The sequence below is a fragment of the Gambusia affinis genome, linkage group LG07 (genome assembly GCF_019740435.1).
Source record: "Gambusia affinis linkage group LG07, SWU_Gaff_1.0, whole genome shotgun sequence".
Taxonomy (NCBI): Eukaryota; Metazoa; Chordata; class Actinopteri; order Cyprinodontiformes; family Poeciliidae; genus Gambusia; species Gambusia affinis.
The window spans coordinates 11,213,394-11,233,596 of NC_057874.1; the positions used below are offsets into that span (position 1 = coordinate 11,213,394).

General features: G+C 36.3%; 1 protein-coding gene across 2 annotated transcripts in view; it reads left to right on the forward strand.

The window, feature by feature from the left end:
- Positions 1-15,082, forward strand: part of rad18 (RAD18 E3 ubiquitin protein ligase) — a 31,865-nt gene extending 16,783 nt beyond the window's left edge. Inside the window, exons 10-13 of one of the 2 annotated variants that reach the window (XM_044122347.1) lie at positions 3,600-3,731; positions 4,362-4,488; positions 9,386-9,430; positions 14,843-15,082. In XM_044122347.1, coding sequence (XP_043978282.1) covers positions 3,600-3,731; positions 4,362-4,488; positions 9,386-9,430; positions 14,843-14,942 — 404 coding nt within the window. In that variant the 3' untranslated portion in view covers positions 14,943-15,082. The remainder of the gene's footprint in view (positions 1-3,599; positions 3,732-4,361; positions 4,489-9,385; positions 9,431-14,842) is intronic. The other variant, XM_044122348.1, reaches the window with a different exon arrangement.
- The last annotated feature ends 5,121 nt before the right edge of the window (positions 15,083-20,203 follow it).

The following is a 20,203-nucleotide window of genomic DNA, read 5'->3' on the forward strand; positions in this document are numbered from 1 at the left end:
CTGTCATTACAGATTTAAGTGGATTCTGGTTTTCTTTTAACAAATTTTGTAATCAGTAACATTAAGAAAAGTACAGGGACACCTTTACTTGTGTTTTTCTTTATTCAGGCCCTACTTTTATTATATTTATGCAGTGTTGCTTCACAACATAAACCTTCTGTCTGCAAGGGACGACAAGTAGCGTTACCAACTCATTTAACTTGGGTTGGAAAACCGTATTAGACATTGGAATAGACGAGACTCTTCACTTAGTAAGTAAATATCCAGAAGGCTTGTTTACTCCTCTTGTTATGACACCCTACTCTGAGGACTAAACAGACTTTTTAAAACTTGGATATTAACCGGCTAATGGCGTAAGTGTCAAAATGAACTGAGATTCAATTTTGGTCACTTCATTACGCTCTCCTTTTTGTGTTTTTTATTGGTATGAGTCTGATATTCAAACTTTCTACGTTGAGAGTTGATCATCAAAAATTGATCATAAAATGTCATGTTCATTTTACTTGTAGAAGTTACTTCTGAAAAAGGCCATTAGGTGATATTACTTTGGCTGCAAGCTGTTAGTTTGTTACCAGGGCACAGGACTGGGCCTAAGTGGTATAGGAAATCTGCTGTATTTCAACATCAAATCATTCTTTGACAGTTTCCTGAAGTCTAAGCTTTTATAAGTGTCAGCTCTTGTATTCATTGCTCTTCCAGTCAGCTTGTTCATGTGGAAAGCAAACCCCTGCCTCATCCATTGTAGCACAAAAGATTCACAGAATCAGCAGGGTGCTGTTTTATGTGGAATAAAGTGCAGCATATTAATACATCAGATGTTCGCTGTTCCTTTGAATAGGTGCGTGTTCATGATATAAAATCATTTCACGTCTGAGACAGGACCATTGTAACACAACCGTATCCAAACTTTTAATCAGTGTAGAAAGCCTCTGTCTGGAGCGATACCCTTTATCAGTGCAGTACCAAACTCGGTGCAGATGAATAGGTATTGTTTGACATCTAGAGGTGATGAAATAGAAAGTGCATTTCCTACTTTTTTGTGACCGTGCATGTCTAGATAACTGGCTTAACCCACATGTAATGACAGATATTTTTTTTAGAATCAGAGGACATAATCCTAATCACAATTCAAGTCATGTTGACATAGTTGGATAAAGAGCTTGTTGAAAATAACTTTATAGAGCTAACTTTAAACGTATTTGAGAAATGGATGTGACTCACAGGAAGTGGGTTCTATTTATAGCTGCTCTGGTGTGATAACCTCTTGATTTATCAGAGAAGGATGTGGATGAGTCACTCTTCTGGGTGGGGAACGGTGAGTGAGCAAATAGGAATGTGGAAGCAGCATATACTCATGCAAACACAAAATCCTTCAGGACTTTGTAGACTTTTTTGTAGTGTGACCTGCTTATTTTTGGCATTGGTTTTGAAGAACATTTTCTTACAACAAAAACAATCCAAAACCTGGGCAATATTGCCCAAAATTCACATTATGTAATTTCAAATACCTCTTAACTGTATCACAGATGATTTATTGATTTTTTTTTTTTATTTATTTATTTTTTTTGTTTAATTGGATTTGGCCAAATAAATATTTAACTTCAAAAAGTTTGTTTATTTTCCTTAAACATTGGTTTATAAACCACTATTTATCTATCTATCTCTCTTTATCAGGGGTGGGCACTCCTGGTCCTCGAGGGCCGGTGTCCTGCAACTCTTAGATTTCTCCCAGGTCCAAAACACTTGAATCCAACAGCTGAATCACCTCCTAAGTGCAGTCAGGTTCTCTAGCGATGCAGGCTGTCGTGTGCCACAGTTCCTGATAAGCATGTCTTTCTGAGATATTTAGTGTTTATTGATTTTGGTTCCCTAAAGCCCATCTGTGAGAGTGAGCTCAGAACCTGACTCCACTTAGGTTGCAGTCAGGTTCTAACTTGAACGAGCATTATATGGATCTTGGTTTGGCTCCTGCAGACGGACTCAAGCTTCTCCAGCAGAGGAAATCATGACACTCCCCAGCCTGTGAGGCCTAATCTCATAGTGTGTCGTTGTTTTACCCCAGGGTCTTTTCCTGGTGAATCATGACCGGAATAACTTATTTGGAAAGCATCACAGAGGCATCTTTGACAGATGCCTGTACAGCATCAATTGCCTTCATTCTCCATTTGGAGAAGTCGATTTCCCTACACCATCAAAAAGAACGTATCCCGACACTATATACATCACTTTGAAAAAGTATTTTTCACATGACACATTTATTCTGTTTTTGTCACACTTAAATGTTTCAAATCATGAAACAATTTTGATATTTGACAAAGATAATCAGTGAAAAACATAAACTGGCTTTTAAATGAGAATTTAATTTATTAGGACAAAAGCCATTGAAACCACCCTGTCCTTCTGTGAAAAACTAATAATTTTGGTCTTAAATCATATTTCTTTTTAAAAAACTCATAATTTATCTATTTTTGCTAAACTGAGATGGATTTCACAAGCCACGCCCACACCTGATCACTACCAGACCTGTGAAGTGATGATGTCACTTGAAAAGAACTTATGAAGTAGGTTAAAAGATCACAAAAAGCCTCACATCATGCCATGAAATGAATAAAAAAAAAAAAAGTCATTTATATCAGTTTGTCTGGAAAGGGTTATTGATCCACTACTGAAACCTTTGAACTTGAATGAAACACCTTGAGAGCCATTGTACACAAAACATAAAACAGTGGTAAACCTATCAAACTTACTCCAACAGAAGCTTAATGACCCATCCAAGAAATGACAAAGTAAACCAGACAATCATTTAAGCACAGTAGGCCTCATTGGTCAGTGATTTTTAAACTAGGGAAAGGATGGAAAGATGGCATTCAATGGAGAGACCCTTTTGAAAATACTTGGTGGGCGGATGAGAGGAAATTGGAACTAAATGAAATGTGTGTGCACCATTGCATCTGGCATGAAGCTTACAGATTATTTCAGTAAAATAAAATTAGGCTTAGGAGGTAGTTACTGTTTCACACAGGCGTAGGTTGGTTTTAGTAGCTTTTTTCCTTAATAGTTGAAATCATCTTAAAAACTTTTGTTTAAATCATCTTTAGTCATCAGCTTACGTTTGTCTTGTGTTAAAATTAGTCTAATCTGAAACATTTAAGTTGGACAAAAATACAAAAGTGGGAGAAATCTTCCACAATGCTCTACTGTGATTTGCATCAGTATTTTCTGTCTGAAATAGAAGAAAAATATTTTTTTTTTTATCTTTGCAACCTTTTGAATATTTTTAAAAAAAAGAGAAAATCAATGTTAATCCAATTGTACTGATGTATCGCAGATAGTTGTCTTGCATTAAAATGAGTCCACACATGTATTACTCTGCATTAGTTTTAGTTTTCCAGTTGTCTGCTACGATGTATTATTTTCTCTAATGCATCTCGGTGTGTGGCTTTAGTCCACTCTTTAGCAAGCAGTGCAGCTCAGCCGCGTGGCTACCACTTCAATTATTGAAATATTTTAAGTTTGTGGCACTGAAAGGCAAGGCACGTTACTGTAACATAATGCACACAGGTATTTCTATGGCTCTTTAACATATCCTTTGTCCACAGGAAAGCAGCACAGTGGTGACTTCTCCCGGCTAATTGCACAGGTCCGAGGCCGACTGCAGAGCACCAGACAAACCCATATGAAGCAGGAAGTGAAGGTGGAGAAAGAAGAAACCCAGGCTTCACATTCTCCTGGTATTACAACAGTGATAATTATTGATCCTATCAACTATCAGCAACAGTTGGTTTATTCCAACTGAAACTTACTAATTACAAAAACACCTCTTAGGAAAACACAAGTGCACTCTCTTAAATAATAAAGCACTTTTCACAACACAACATCCACAGGATTTTACTGGGTCTAAAAAGGTCCTAAAACTCCAGACTCTTATTGTAATTCATGTTCCGGAAATGTGCTGGCAGCAGAAATTTGGTACAAATGTTCTAGTTCAGAACAGCCTAATAAACACATTTAGGGTATTTATTCAGTCTTTCTTAGAAATCCGCTATAGAGATCTGTCCACCTGTCCGATACTTTGACCTTATCCTGTATCAGCTGCTCCAGGAGAATGCGTGTATAGTAAAGTTGGTCTTAATAAACGCAGACTTGCTAAAACTTGTTGCTAATGGATATAAAGAAAGAATAACGTTCATGCCAGATCAGAAATATTGATAAGTTCTATGAACAACTTCACTTAGTGAAACCCTGGATAAATAAGTCAACATTAAAACTGACCTTCTTGTTGCCAAAAAAACATATTTTTTGGTACATATTTAAATACCTGAAAATTTGTGATGAAAATGTATATCTTGTATTCTGTGCAGTCCATGATGGAGAAACGAACCATTCTGTGGTGATAAAGGTTGAAGATGAAGAAAATGATGAGGATTCATTTGCAAGAGGAATGGAGTTGCCATCCAGCCCCAGCTTTAGTGACGTCTCCATCAGCAGGTGAGAAATCTCTTAATTATTATACATTTTGATTACCTAACTTGACTTAACTGTTTCCATTGGTTAATTATGATTCTCATGATTTGATGAGTCTAACAAACTTAGCATTGTTTCAGGGTATTTTGTTATAAAAACGGAGACATTTTATGATCTATTCCATAATCAGAATACTTTTATTTAAAACAGAAATACTATAAATTCTATAAATCCAATTAATTATTGTTATTGATCTTGTAAGAACTGTAGGACTTAAGTAGAATTATTTATGTATACACCGGCGGTTTTCAAAGTGTGAGGCGCGCCTCCCCCGGGGGGCGCCAGAGCACTTTAGGGGAGGCGCGGTGCGAGGGAAAAAGTAAACCGGAAAAGCTATCTGCTTGCTGTCTACTGATGTGAGAGAAACGTCTTTTACGCACACGATCAACTCTGTGGATTTAGGAAAAAGTTGGTACTGTGGGGTGCGCGTGTGGAGTGGGGATCAGTGGAAATGTTTCCCACCTTAGAGGATGTTTTGGCCAGTGATGTCAGTAACGTTACTGACGTCGGACCACTTTTTTCCGTAACGAGTAATCTAACGCGTTGCTATTTCAAATCCAGTAGTCAGACTACATTTACTTATCAAAATCATTTTTGCGTTACTGTGCGTTACTATCTTCTTTTGTTATTTAATCGTATTTCCTCTACTCTTCTTGTTGAGTGACCGACGTCTCTATGCGACAGAAATGTAAACAATGGAGGGAGATGCGCGTTTTGTTGGTGGAAAAACTGGAACTATTTTCAGTTTCTGTCGCCAAGTCCGATTATTATAAGCGGCTTTGGGCGTCATCTTTTAAAAGTCGCTTGCAAATTTAATGAGTGGCGGGTTGCGCCTTTTTGGGCTCGTTTTTGAACGTGAAGTTGCTCATTTGGGCATGGAAATAAGCAGAGACTCATAATAAATCCCAGAATTTGTCCGTCATTAAGGTAGTTTTACTCAGTCTCTCCCTGTTCATCATTTCCCAGATGATCCGTCCCGCTATATCTTTGTTAATGTCAAGTTAATATATTACCTCTGAATGACGTCGAGCTTCACGTTGCGCTCCAGAAAACTGCAAACATCGAGACCAATATGAACAGCGCAATAAACGTGAAAACAGCCACGAATAAACGTGTCCGTAGTTGGCAATAATTATAATGGCAAGTTAGCACCGTTATAATTATTAATATTACGGTAAGTGTCGCAGCCATCTGAGCTGTGGAGCTGCAGGAGGAGATCTGTGCACTGCGACATCAAACTCAGGGCCGTAACGCAGAATCTGGAGGCTGGGTGGAGGGGGGGCTTTAAAATCATTCTTTGAGTTTTCCAGACAACAGTGGACCACACAAATTACTCATGTTTTTTTATTTTTTGTACTGTTTTTTGTACAATCTCCTCTTCAGTTCAACCTTATCAGTGGAGACACATTGTTGATGTTACCATTATAAAATAACTTACAATTAAGTTTTGGCAAAGCTCAATGTGATTTTCACAGGAGGCGGAGCATTGTTGTTAGCAGCTGCTGAAAGTAACTAAAAAGTTACTTTTAGTGTAACTTAGTTACTTTCCAAGTCAGTAGTCAGTAATATAACTAAGTTACTTTTTCAAGGACTAATCAGTAGTCCGATTAAAGTTACTTTTTCAAAGTAACTATGCCAACACTGGTTTTGGCCAGAGCGGGGCTGAAGGTGGAGTTTTTACAACTCCACCCCCCTCCACAGAGGGGGGGGGGGGGGCAGCAGGCATTGTGCTCCTTGGAGGGGGGCTCACCCTTTCATACTTTGAAAACCCCTGGTATACACTATTACTTTACAGACACATTATTAAAAGTAAAAAATATACCATGTCTTGTATGTGTGCAACTATTTCCACTTACAGCGTTGAACTGTAAGATTATGGTTTTGAAAAACAGCAAATCTTGTTTATTTATGTTGATATCAGCCACTCTACAGTTAATTTAAGGCAAAGGCAAGATGTACAGACAAGTTATAGACGTCTGAACCAGTTGGCTCTATCTTTTGTTTTCCAATCAGCAATGCAAAGTGCTACAGTGAAGCAATGCAATTATTTCATCTCAGCTCAGTTATTGCTCAGAAAGTAAACACAATAATCAAAGATAATTAAATCCCCAAATTACAGACCAGATCAGCGTGTACCAAGCTATTCAATTAATATTTATTGCCTTTTGTTTCAACTAAGTGCTGCAGTAATTAAACAAATCTGCTATTTAAAGTTTACCTTAGATGTCCATTAAGTCCACTGAGCTTTATTTATAAAACACTTTCTACTACCATAAGGAGAAATGTTCTGTACAGAATACATAACAAAAATTACATGTCATTACAAAGACACAGAAGCAGAATACTAAAATGGAAAAAATATATTTTTTCAAAAAGAATATAGCAAGCTATGCAATAAATATTGTAATAAAATAAAAACAAACTAAACTCAAGATCTCATTGGTTGTCAAAAGCCAAGGCAAAGCAATGTGTTTTAAGAAGTGATTTAAAGACGGTGATTTATCTTGCCTGATGTGCAGCAGTAAGTCATTCCTCTTTTTAGGACCGGTCAGAGCAAAAGCACACCCCTCTTCCCCAAGCCTAAGTTTTGTTTTAGATGCTGAGTGAGCAAGTTGCTGCGCCATGATATAGGATATATAATCAGGGTGTGAATGACTGAATGGAGTGTGAAGTTCTTTGGGATCCTCTGGACTTGATTAAGCACCATACAAGTACTGGCCATTTGCCATTAATATAATGGTGCAGCAGCACCTTGGACAGGGAGGAAGGGCCGAGGCCATGTACAGCTATAAAAACAAATAAACTGCAGCGGTTAAATCTAAAAGGACATGTTACGTTAGAAGAATTAAAGTTCCCTAAGCACTTAAACCAAAGATGATGGAAATAAAGGATTAATGAATGCTTAAAAAGCTGAGTTGGAAAATAACCCTTCAAAACAATAGTCCGTCATATGATTGTTTGAGCCAGACATTTTAGTTGGTTTTATAATCCTATTGACCCCAGAGCAACAAAAGATTTATTTGGGTTTCAAAAGAGGTTCTTGCTACTTTTCAAAAAAGAAAAAAAAAAGTTAAGCCTTTTATAGGTTAGATAATAATACATTAATAGTAGGTTCCCTATTACCAAAGGAACTAAACCAGTCATGAATAAGGGATTATGTTGGCCTTTCAGGTAAATCTTTAAAATATTCTTCAAAATAAAAGCCAGAATCTCTCATTGAGCAGACGTCAAAATTAAAGTCTTTCTCCATAATGGGTTAAATTATTAATGGATTTTGTTCAAAATATAGTCATCAATATATCAAATATCATTATTAAAAATTATATTGTTAGTGAAATGACCAACAGTTTTTCTGCTTAAAAACTGTTGATTTTTAAGCAGATTAATAATCTGATTAATAATGGGGAACATATGCAAAAATATTGGTGAATGTAACAATAACTAAATGATTTGAGATAAATAAGTATTCATAAGGAGTTAATGCTATCTGCTTTCAGTTCATAGCAAACTTAGATGATGATGATTAGTTTGTTCAGCTATTGGAAACAGACAAAACAACATATTTTCATCTCAAAAAGATCTCACTGAAAAAGCTGCTTCTTCCTGACAGCTGCTGTTGTGGTGTTGAAACTACTCTGTTGTAGTTTCTTTATGACTTCACCACTTTCACATCAGTTTGTCCTGTAAAACATTTCATTCTACATTAAGCAGTAAGTGCCACTAATTATATTAAAGGCAAAGTATAGAGAGCCAAAGTGAAGGCTACACTTAATAGAGTCCTGAAAGTTCTTTGAGGTTAATATGTTGTAGAGTGTTCTAGTAATAATAAGAAATTTGTGATCCCTCGTTTTTCGCGGGGGTTACGTTCCATAAAGAACCCGTGATAAGCGAAATCCGCGAAGTAGGAACCTTTATTTTTTTTTAACAATTATTGTACAAGGAAATACTCCATAATACATTTAAAACAAAGAACAAAACCTTTTTTACAGGGGCAAGCATTTTTTAACAAATAAAAGTACTGTATAAATGTTTTTCTTTTTTTTTTTTTTTTTTACAAATAACTACTATAGTCAAAAATAATAATTTTAATCGTCAATATGAAGTGAAGGCTTCAAATTGCGGAGATCAGCACCGCCCCACCGTGACCCGAGTCATTGGATTAGAATGGAGAAAAAATTATTCAGAAAAAAAATACAGTGTAGTTGGACAAATAGTGATTCACCTGTATTTCACTGCTCCTCCTCACTCCGCTCTGTCGCGTTTTTGTCTTCTAAAGCCCGCGGTGCAGGTGTGTTTGTTCGGGAGAAGAACATAGTTATCGGTAGCTGTTGTCACTCTTTTTTCTTCTGGGCAAAAAGGTTCTAATAAACCGACATGCCACCATCGATTATGTTAAATTTGGCAAGCTGCTTTTACGTACGTGTACATATTAAACCGCAACGTTATTGACACACACAGGTAGAGAAGAAGCGGAGAGACTGTTTAGCCAATCAGAATGCAGAACACAATGCACGACGCAAATCCGCGAAGCAGCGAGACCGTGAAAGGTGAACCGCGAAATAGTGAGGGTTCACTCTATATGGTTCCACCTCTAATTAAGACGGTCTAGACTTAGCCCCATCAGCTTAGCTGTCAACACAGACTATGGGTAATATGGCGTTGCCTGTGATGAATAGGTCAATTGGACATGTCGGACCCTCAGTGGGGGGACAAAAACCCACCTGGGTGTAAAAGATTTGCTATGATTCATAGATTAGAGCTATTTAGGTGGAAGTTGAATTCTGTTCCAAGGCAGCAAATTAAAGCTGGTAAATTAAATCATATTGTTCTCTGTCTCTCTTTCCTCTTTCTCCCTTTTCAGTTCTATTTCAGACATTTTCGGTCCAGAATCTTCCATAAACATTGAGTAAGTGGCTCCTTTAGAAATTCATCTTTCTTTAATAAATGTAAACATGTTTCAGCAGGATAGTTGCTGAAAAATGCTTGTTGCTGCCTGTGACTTTGCTTTCAGTCTAGCATTTGGAGAATATACATTTTGGAACAGAATTTCACCTAAAACAAACTCCTTTGCTTCACAGAGCAAAAGCATTGCCTCAACACTGATTGCTGCAACTTTTGGATGTTTCAAAATCTTTCTACTCATAGAAACAATTGATGTGTTAAATAAGCCTTTTCAGTTTAAATTAATATGCAAAAAGTTTTCTTTTAACCAAAATAAGGTTTCACTTTGACCAAATCCATGTCAACCTTGTTGTAATAATGCATTAAAGTCTGATTTACCTTTCCTTTTGGAAAAAAAAAGTTCAACATTTAAATAATTCTACTGTTTTAGAAAATAGGTAAGTCTGTTAATTTTTATGTTTTTCACATTGAGTTCTTGAAATTTTGCTTTATATGTAACCTTCTTGTTTTTTTCTTATTGAATAAAATCAAAGCCTTCATGTTTTTACTATTAGTATACAAAACAGGATAAATGTCTGTCTTGTTTGCTCCTCGGCATGAAGATTGTCACATTTTTGAAAGTTTGATGTATAGGTCTCCTTACATGTGAGACAGTAGTAAAGTTTCTATTTACGCCGTGGAATTTTGAAAATTACAGATTCTCTTCAGAGTATTATTAATATTATGCGTCTGTTAGGATAGACATTTTAATTCAGATGTAAATTGAATTCTCTCAGGGTATGCACATCTCCAGATTGTCGGAGTTATCTCAAATGCTCCACAGTAAATCAAATCTCGGTGCCTTTAATTTAAATTAGCATGTATTTTTGTGTTTTTTAGTTGCAAAAAACTCAAGCATATATCAAATTCAGATTTTTGACTTTGCCTTTCCAACCACGATAGAGGAGTACAGTATTGCAAACCTTGCAAGAACCCAATAAGGTTTTTCTGTATCTTTTGCATATCGGCATTCACAGTGGAAAAAAATTTAGACTTTACTTTTTATATTGGTGTCTTGACTCTTCCTTGGTGAGGGTGTCGCATGACTTTGGACCCCAGTTTGAACAGAATGGGATCTTGAACTCTCTGAAGTACTGAAAAGCAACTATTTTGTCTTCTGGTTGAAAACTAAAAAATAACTTTTTGGTGGGTCTTCAAACAGGGTAATAATGCAAAATGTGTACAAAAGCAGCCCAGCATTGTTTCCCCATACACAAAAATTCCACCTATAACCAATTTTCAGTGTGCGACAGAGTTTCTGCAATAAACCAAAATTATCTTTTGAAAGGATGCCAATAAGTTAGCTTAATTGCAGTATATTCTAGTATTATTTGTGGAGCTAAATCACCAAGTTCAACAGTAGGAAATTAATGCTTTTTATCTTTGAAACAGTTTTTTTAAAATTAAGTGAAACTCAATATCAGCTGTTAGCATGATCTAAGCCAAAACTCTGAAGAGAATAATGAATATGGTGGCATGATGGAGCAGATATCAACTTTAGAACCTCTGCATTTTACTGATCATAATAAAATCCACATAACATGTTTATCTTGTATGCAGTGAACCCAACACACTTAATTTAATGCCACTTAAGTGAACAGGGAAATATATGACATTTATCATTTCTGTTAGTGTTTTTTTTCTACAGAAAAATCTTCTTATTAGACTAAACTCTAGAGGCATGTGAAACACACCCTGATGCCATCAGTAATCTTCCTGGGTCATGTTTTCATTTTTCTTTTTATATTTATTTTTAATTTGGCTTTTTAGTATCAGGCTGTTCTGTCAAAGGTGACCCGACAAAGGGAGATTGAAAACCCGGCCCAGCAGCAAGAACCCACGAGTAAAGTCTGCTTTCATTATATAAAGCTACCTTGTGGCTTTTTCAGTCATTGAGCACATCTTGTCCCTTTGCAGCCCAACTGATTTGTGGCCTACTCCAAGCCTTGCAGAGTTGAAAGCTTTGTAGATCCCCAGCTTCCCATACAGAGTCCTCGAGCTTCCCCTGCCGAACACTGCAACCTGATAAGTCACGCCTGTAAACAGATTGTGGAAAAATAGCGGACAGGTTTTCGGCCTTCACATTCATCTTCTTGCGACTGCCATTTTTTAAAACGTTATTTTCTTCAGTTATCCACGTTAAATAATGAGTTATGTTGATGATGCATGTTAAAAAGTCATGCGTCTTCCTGGTCAAATAATCACCAAGCTGTCTTCTGACTGACAGCTCTGTTTATTCCTTTCAATACATTGATATATATATTTTTTATCATTTATATTCCTGCTAGCCTGCTGTCATTTCAATCAAAAGATTTTGACAAGCAATAAGACCGCCACATATCTGCTCACCCCCAAAGGACACAAATAAATAACTGCACCTACCCAGAGCTCATTCGCTTGCGAACCACGATCAAGGACACTGAATCATATCCTCGTATTAGCGGGGCGGTGTTGTTTTCAGTGCACACACATGCTTCCGTCACGTCTTCCTCTGGGTTCGTTGTGCTGCTGTTTGAAACTTATCTAAAATGAAGTGGGTAGAACACAAACAGGACAAGGACGTTTTGAAGTCTGATTTTTATTTTGCGCATTTTCCGACCAATGTTGAGATAGCAAAGCTGTTTTGTGGATTTTAAGTTTGTTTCAACGAGTTCCCATTAAATATATGACCAGTATGCATTCATAATTGACCGGTACTGTGGGTCTTAGAATGCCTCATCAGTTTTATAGACTCGTGAGTTAAAGAGTGCTTTTGAAACCATCCGGAAAAGGAATTTTCTTTTTATGAAATACAGCTTTTGCTCCATCCTCTGCCTTTAACCCACCAGATACGCTCCCCACTCGGATGCCTAACCAAACTTTTACCACTAACACCTGGTGTTCCGATGAAAATTCCTTCACCGGAATTGTTTTTCCCATCCAGAGAATTGAAAGAAAAGGGTTTAAGCACATTACATAAGGCTGGAGGGTTCTGTGTACATCTATAATAGAATCAGCTGCACATGAGGGATGCTCTGTGCAGCTGAAAGGGATTCAACAAATGAAACACTGCTTTTATGGGTCCCTTTTGGTTTCCTAAGCCATGTTATCTGAAGATTTCTTTTAGGAGAAGATTGATGAAAGTCAAGGTTGAGCTAGTAATAGAGCTATAACTTGATATATCTTAAAGGCCAAGTCCACATGTGTCTTCTGAGATTAGAATTTGATTAAACAGTTAAAAGTGTATAAAAGCAAGTTAAGCAAATAACTCTTAAGATTTCCTCACAGTATATAAGTTATGCCACTGAAAAATAGTTTTATTCTAATAAAATCCCTCATTTATTTTAATAAAAAAAACATGAAGATTGGTTGTTTTAAGATTCCCAGTGTTGTAAACTTCACTTCTCTGTGTAACCATAGGCAGGTTTTTGGCTTGATTAGTTAGACTTTGGAAAAATCTTACATTCACCTGCAAAATCATTATTCCGTTATGGAAATTTTATTTGATAATTTCTAAAATGTGTTGAGTAATAGCCATTGTGGCATAAACATTGCCTTTTGGGCAGGGGGAGTCAAAGCAGCCATTTTGAAGAGAACCAGATGTGATGCTCTTTGTATTTATTTGAAAACCAACTTTAACTTTATGATGTTAGGTACTTTGAACTGCTTTGTTGCTGAAATGTGCTATACAAATAAACTTGATTGATTGATTTGACTCAGACATTTGAGCAATAGCAGCTCATCTGGGGAATTGGAGTAGATCAGTCTTCACCGCTTCATGTGTATTGATCAGCCTGTCACTAGTTCACCACAAGGCTTTCCTTGAACTACTTTTGAAAGATTTTACCCACTACTGACCATGAACACCCCACAAGCGCCGTAACTTTGGAGATGCTCTAACGTTTAGTAGCCAATCACAAATTGCCCCTCGTTAGATTCACTCATACCATTATGTTCATTTTCACTTCTTACAGATTGACATTAAGAACATAATGTTCACTTGCTACTTAATATTTGAAACCATTTAAGAAGTGCAATGATCGAGGCGTTATCATGTCATGCCTGATCAAAAATTACCTAAGGTCTGCTGTAATACCGCTGCAAAGAGTCTATTATAGCATTTCTTGATCACTTGATACACTATGCTGACACTCCTTCTATAGAGATGAAGGTTCACTCACCATTCTTTATAAAATGCTTGAAATGGGTCCAGTGGATACACTTAAAGATTCATTTGGCTAATTATTTCATCACTCAGGTGTGCTGTCTTGAGCAGTGATTTTGAACTGATAGGTTCAGGAGCTGCCGTCACGTCTTGCTGAAAAGCACTGTCCTAAGTCAAGAGAATATTTTCTTTTACTTCAGTCACCTGAACTGAGAGTAGTTTATCTCTATGAATTTATGCACACACTCAAATGATACCCCCCAGCCTACTCTGTTGTTACTTGGCGATGTGCCGTTTTCTGTGCTGTTTTGAAAGTGGGCGTCCATCCAGTCGTTATCCCTTTGCTTCTTGGGTGTGAGAATGTTAAACATCAGCCCTAAATAATCAGGCAATCATTACCTATTGATTGAAATGCATGAAAATGTGGCTCATGGGTAAAATTAACTTGCTCTCCATTAATGAAGTAACATGTAGTAACGATTACACTTTCAGCCAAAAATGAAAGCATTACAAGCAACAGTGGTGCATTAAAAGCCACAGACAATTACCACATATGTTACATGACATCATAATCCAAAAAAACACGCTAAGTATGTTCAGGGTCAGGCCCATGTCAAGCATGTGAAGCAGTTCAAAGAAGGTGGTAATATGAGGAAATATAACAGAGAGTTGTCTGTTGCTGAAGAAAACTTAATTTTTATGTCTTTTGCAGCCGAGTCATTTGTTGAAAATGTTTTCCATATTCTTTTATTTCTCCTGTAGTCAAATAGTTTGCAGAATCTCAACTACATTTGATAAAAGTAAATGAGCTTTTAGTGTTAATTAACTAAATGAACATAAGGGAAACTGAAGGAAAAACCTTTATTTGTCTTCCACTTGTCCAACCACTTTGCATCCTAATTACGCTGATAGGCTTGTTAAACCTAGACTACTGAAAAGGCAATGGTTAAAGTAATCGTCTGCAGAGAAAAGCTGATTCTCTGAAGTGATTAAAACGCGAGAAAAGCAAGTGACAGATTTAGAAAGCCTCTTATTGCCTTTTTTATTGAGCTAACTTAAATCACAACCATTTTTATAATTTTTATTTTCTTCACATTTCTAAACTGCTTTGTGTTGGTTATTTACACTGAACCCCAAATAAAAGACATTAAAGTTTATGGTGCTGTATATCATTTCACTTTTGTCATTTTTAAATAAAATAACCTGACTCTGTCGGATTGTGTTCTTTCACAGAGACACAGTGACGTCTTCAGCAAAGAAGCGACCGTCGAGTTCCAGAGGCACCAACACAGAAATGTCACCCGATACGGGAAAGCGACAGCGTAAAACATGAAGGGTTGGGCCAAGATGCAGTGTTAGTGAAGTTCTCATTCTTTTGAAAGGATTAGCACATTTCAAAGGTTTCCTTCCTTTTCATATGTCATGGTTTACTTTGTAATTACTTTGAAATAAATTCTATCATATTTTATCATACTTTGTTGTCATGTGTTCAGTATTGAAGTAATATTTGTATTTCACTGTTTATTCAAAACAAGAACTGTGGAAACAGTACTTGAACTGGAAATGCGTTTTACGTGCTGCAGGTTTAGTTTGTGGCTTCAAATCGACTTAGCGCTCGTTAAAGATTAGACTCATGCAAATTTAAGAGGTTTCTGCTCCAAACTGTTTTTCCTCTGAAAAAAAAAAAGATTTCTGGAGAAGTTTTATTCCACTAAAGTTGTCTTTTTCTTCCCCCATTTAATCCATAGTTTATACCACTGTAAATTGCAGCCTAAACCCAAATAAAGTTGAAGGAACATTAAGTATTTTTCCAAAAGGCACATTTCCATTTTTTTTTCTTGCATTGAATGGCTTGACTGTCAGTCTGTTTGCTAATCTTTGACCTCCATCTTCTGGGTCTCCCACATGTTTTTAAAACTCCGTAGAGGAGCTGTGCCAAATGCAGTTTCGATGCCATTTGCAATTTGAACGTTTACAGCGAATCTGCACCTTTTGAAATTGATTGTTTTCATTGAGCGGGAAGAAACTAGGGTCGGTTTAATTTAATAAACGCAATGCTTGTGGAAACCCCAAGTTAGGACAAGGCAGAGTGTAAACACTTAAGAAGCGGAGGGAGTGTTTATGAGTGCGTGCACAGGAGATTTGGCAGGAAGTCTTCTGGGAGCCGACCCTGATTGAAAACAGAGCTAGCCTGCAGTCAGGCATATGGCCGATCAGACTGACTGCTGTGATTCTCCGCAGATAAAGCAGACACGAAAATATCTGTGGACTCTTAATATGCACAAGGAACAAACCCTCATTCCTATTGCTAGTGAATCGTTTCTTCCTGCACTATGGTACATTTTGTCTTTGCTGTCTTAAGCCTCACTGTAACTCTTCAGTGAAATCCACAAGATGAGACTAAATTGCTTTTGACCAGCTGTGAAGCAGGAGGAGATCTCATCAATCCAACACAGCTCACTGTTTGGGAGAGATCCGTAGAGTGCATCTGTGTCAAAGTCACCTTATCTGTCTGCGCCTGGGTGGTATTGGTGAAGAGGACATCTTATCACTCGTCCAGCATAAGTCTCATAAATCTCTGGTCCACAGTATCTAAACATACATTATATTCACTCACACTTCAGCTTTTCGTGAACCTTGACCCCTTTCATTACTTTCAAAGAAAGGGTGACCAATCTTTGTCTTGGTGAGGATTCAGTGTGATTCGGGAGATCATTAATCCTCAGAGCAGACTGTTCTTTCACTCATCTGCAAGATCTTTCTTTAAGCTTAGACTGTAAATAGGGGGTGAGAATAAGTGTATGCTGCCTTTGTGATTTTTTTTTTTTTGGTTTGTCACATTTAAGAGTATAAGATCCTCAGAGAAATGTAAACGCCAGACAAAGATGATGCAAGTTCATACAAAATCCACTGTTTAAATCAAGGTGTTTATTATGAAGGGGTAAAATCCAAATCTATATGGAACTGTCTGGAAAAAGCAATTGCCCGTAACCTGGGAACTGGTTAAGCCACACCTTAAAGTAACAACCGCAGTCAAGCCTTTGAGATAATCAATCAAGTTCATTTGTATTGCATATTTCAGCAAAAAGAAAGTTCAAAGTGTTTAACAACATGAAAACATAAAAACATCATTAACACATCATACCTTCAACACTGACAACCAGTAACAGACATTTGGTCACGTGCCATTGTAAAAATTGTCAATACACATCAAATATGTTGGTCAATGTTCCATTTATTATGGATCAAAAGTAACTAAACAGATGGGTTTTTAATATTGATTTGTAGGAGCTCAGTGATAACTGATCAGTTTGTTTTGTACGGTGCTGTGGAGGCAATTTTAACCCACCCATTTTCTTAGAAAACAGCTGCTTTCAGCACACTAATAAACCTGGTTTACAGGTTTATAATTTCCTTGAGCTAAAAAAAAAAAGGAAGGACACTGTTGCTTTTTTTTCCCCCTTCAGTTGGACATGAATATGTTTTCCCTCTGGAATTAGGAATGAGGTAGATGTTTTTCTTTGTTGTGCTGACTATTCTCTTTTGCAGTGTGTTTACTTTGGCTCGAAATTTGAAATTAAACCTCCAAGATATCATTTTATGTCATAGTTGGAAACGACAAATTCCTTACTGTCCAAATCTTTATATACATGTGTTTTGACAGCTTGAAGCAAAACAGGAATTTCTGCCTTCAACCTCTTGCAAAAATGTTTGGGAAAGAAAAGTATTTCTTATGATGACCCAGATGAACCCCTCCATGTGAATTCTTACTGCAGAGAAGTTAAAATCCATTCATTAAGGGCATAAATCATTTAGGGGCTTTTTAAAATTTATTTCATTTACAGTAGCTTTTTTTTCCCCAATTTGGAACAATTACACAACTTTAAAGGAACTTAAAAACAAGAATTCAATAAGCAAGTGTCTTGGCTGCCTTTTGTTTAGTCAGAATTAGTGAAACTGGTTGGTTTCCAGACCTGAACCAGAGTTTCAAAGCAAAATCCATAAATCTTAGGTATGGTTGAAGCCGGAGCTGCTCTAAAGCATAATGCTAACCCTACTTTATCCAGTCCAAATCCATACAGTTTTGCTTGACCACAACTTTTGTTGAAAATGTTTGGCCCATGATTTTTATTTTTATTTTTCATTTGCTGTTACCTGACAGCGATCTGAATTATTTGTATGGGTCTGGTTGTGTGTGGATTAAAAGCGGGAGCCACATCAAGATGTTCATGTTTCACCTTGTATATGAAAGTTGGACCCTTTTTAAAGATTCACAATAAAATAAGGCTTGTTTTTAAAATAGTCCACACGGTTTAAATTAATATTTGAAGATGACAAAAACCTTACACTCCAAACTCCAAAATATATGACATTAAGTAATTCATCTGGCTGTAAATATAAACATAAAGATTTAAACGGTGTAATTGTATGAGGGTGGTTCAAGGTTCAAGGTTAACTCAAGCTTTTAAAGGTAATAAAAACCACAATAAATGCAAAAATTAGAACTTTTAATTTTCTTTTTTCAAAAGTAAAATTATTTCCAAGTTTTTAAATAAAGCACGGAATAAACGTTTAGTCAGGTCAAGGTTATTTATAGTAATACAGAGATACAATCCCAAACGTCCACTCTGCAGGAGAGCCTGGAGAAAAAAAAAAAAACTTTACTGGTAATGGCACAATATTCATTTTTAACAGTAAATAATTTTACTTCTGGGGAAATCTGGAGTGCAGAGAGCCAAGTTCACATAAAAATTAAAACATGTGCAAATGTAAATAAAAAAGCACTTTTAATTTCTTAAAATAGAGTAAAAATAAAAAGTTAACCTTAAATTTGGGTTTATGTTTGATGTGTTGTGCACTAAGCATAGCTAAGACTTAAAGTCCAACCTGAAGAGAGGTATTTTCTCTTTGGAAAAGAAAAACTGTGGAACTTGTTCATTATGCAGGCTTGATCTTTAATTTATCTACATCACCATAAACACATTTGCATTATGCTTTCCTTGTAGCACATTTGGCTTATCTCAAAAAAAGACTGAGCATCTGACTCAAATACAAGCCTCCATTTCAAACCAATCAGCTGGCTAATCAGTGCAGACTTGTAATCTATGAAATGCAGACTGGGGCTTTTTGCAGACCATGACAAAAACTCTGTAAACATAAGCAAAGCACTTTGTATCTACAATGTTTGATTATGACAATCTGGTATTTGTTTGGTGTTTTTTGGAGCTGCTGCCTACCATTTCTTGAAGTATTTTTGTTTTTAACAAAACATATTAATTTGCTTGATTTCTGATCATTCTAATGTTTTGGTTTTATTTGTTATTCCTTTTATTTATTTATTTTTTTCACAAGACTACAAGTGTTACATATAGGTAAACTTCCTCCTACCTATATGTTTGTTGTCTGGTAGACATGGATGGTACCAGCAGCGCGATGCAGATCCCATTTAGTTACAATAATGCTGCAGCATCCTTTGAACTTCACTCACAATGCAATCAAAGGCCACCATTTGATGGCTGCATCTTGGTCACAAAGGCATCCCATAATTACATGCTGTTTGTCCATCCATTAAGAGACACAAACTGAAGCACAACCTTTCAATAGAAATAGAATAAAAAGGGGCTTTATTGTCCCACAGAGGGAAAATTCAGGTGAAACAGCAGCACCAGATATATTTAAGTACACACTAAGGTTCCAAAATGTAAAAAACAAAATATAAAAAGCAAAATTAACTATAATAACAATGCTACTTTACTATAATTTTCATAGAAAAATTAATATGCACTTATTAGATTTGAAGTATTGTATTCGTGATTCAAGGGATGTGCAGCTGAGTACAAATGAACACATGAAAGGAGTTGCAGAAATCTACAGCATGGTGGTTTATCTGACACAGCCTGGCAACAACAATTACAACCTATGAGCTTTTGTTACATTTTAGCACTTAACAACAACCTTAAATCTCAGGTGTTTTCTGATAGACTAACATAAAGCACTGCTTATTGTTGAAGTTGGAGAAAAACATTTTTAACAAAAGTTTTTAACAAACAAAAATCTAACATTTTGATAGAAAAATGTATTCAGCCCCCTGATTTGTTTCTGAAAATGCTTTTCACAGCAATTGCAGCTGCCAATGCAACTAGTGTATTAGTGCGTTGTTTAATGTGTTAGTTTTTATTTATTTATTTTTTTACAAAAGTTAAAAAGACCAAAGCATTTTCTTTTGTATTTTCTGTGGCCCCTACACAGCCCAACATTGGCTTAAGAAAAGTTTAGACTTGTAAACCACATGTTTAGTGTACTGTTCAATATGCAGTATGCAGAGGTTTTGTTTGTGGGAAAGCACACCAAATTCAAAAAAAAGACTGAAAGAGGATGATTACAATTTATTCTCTTATTTGTAAAATTAAAAGTTGAAGAACCAAGTTTTGTATCCCTAGCAATTCAAAATTAAGCTATACTTAAACCGATGCTACTGTAGGTTAACTTTATGCACATGGTAAGTTGCACTTATCATGTGCAAATGAAATTGCAATCAGACATTGCAGGTTGATTGCAAGTTTAATTGAAAGTTCTAATCAAATCTCCCTCCAT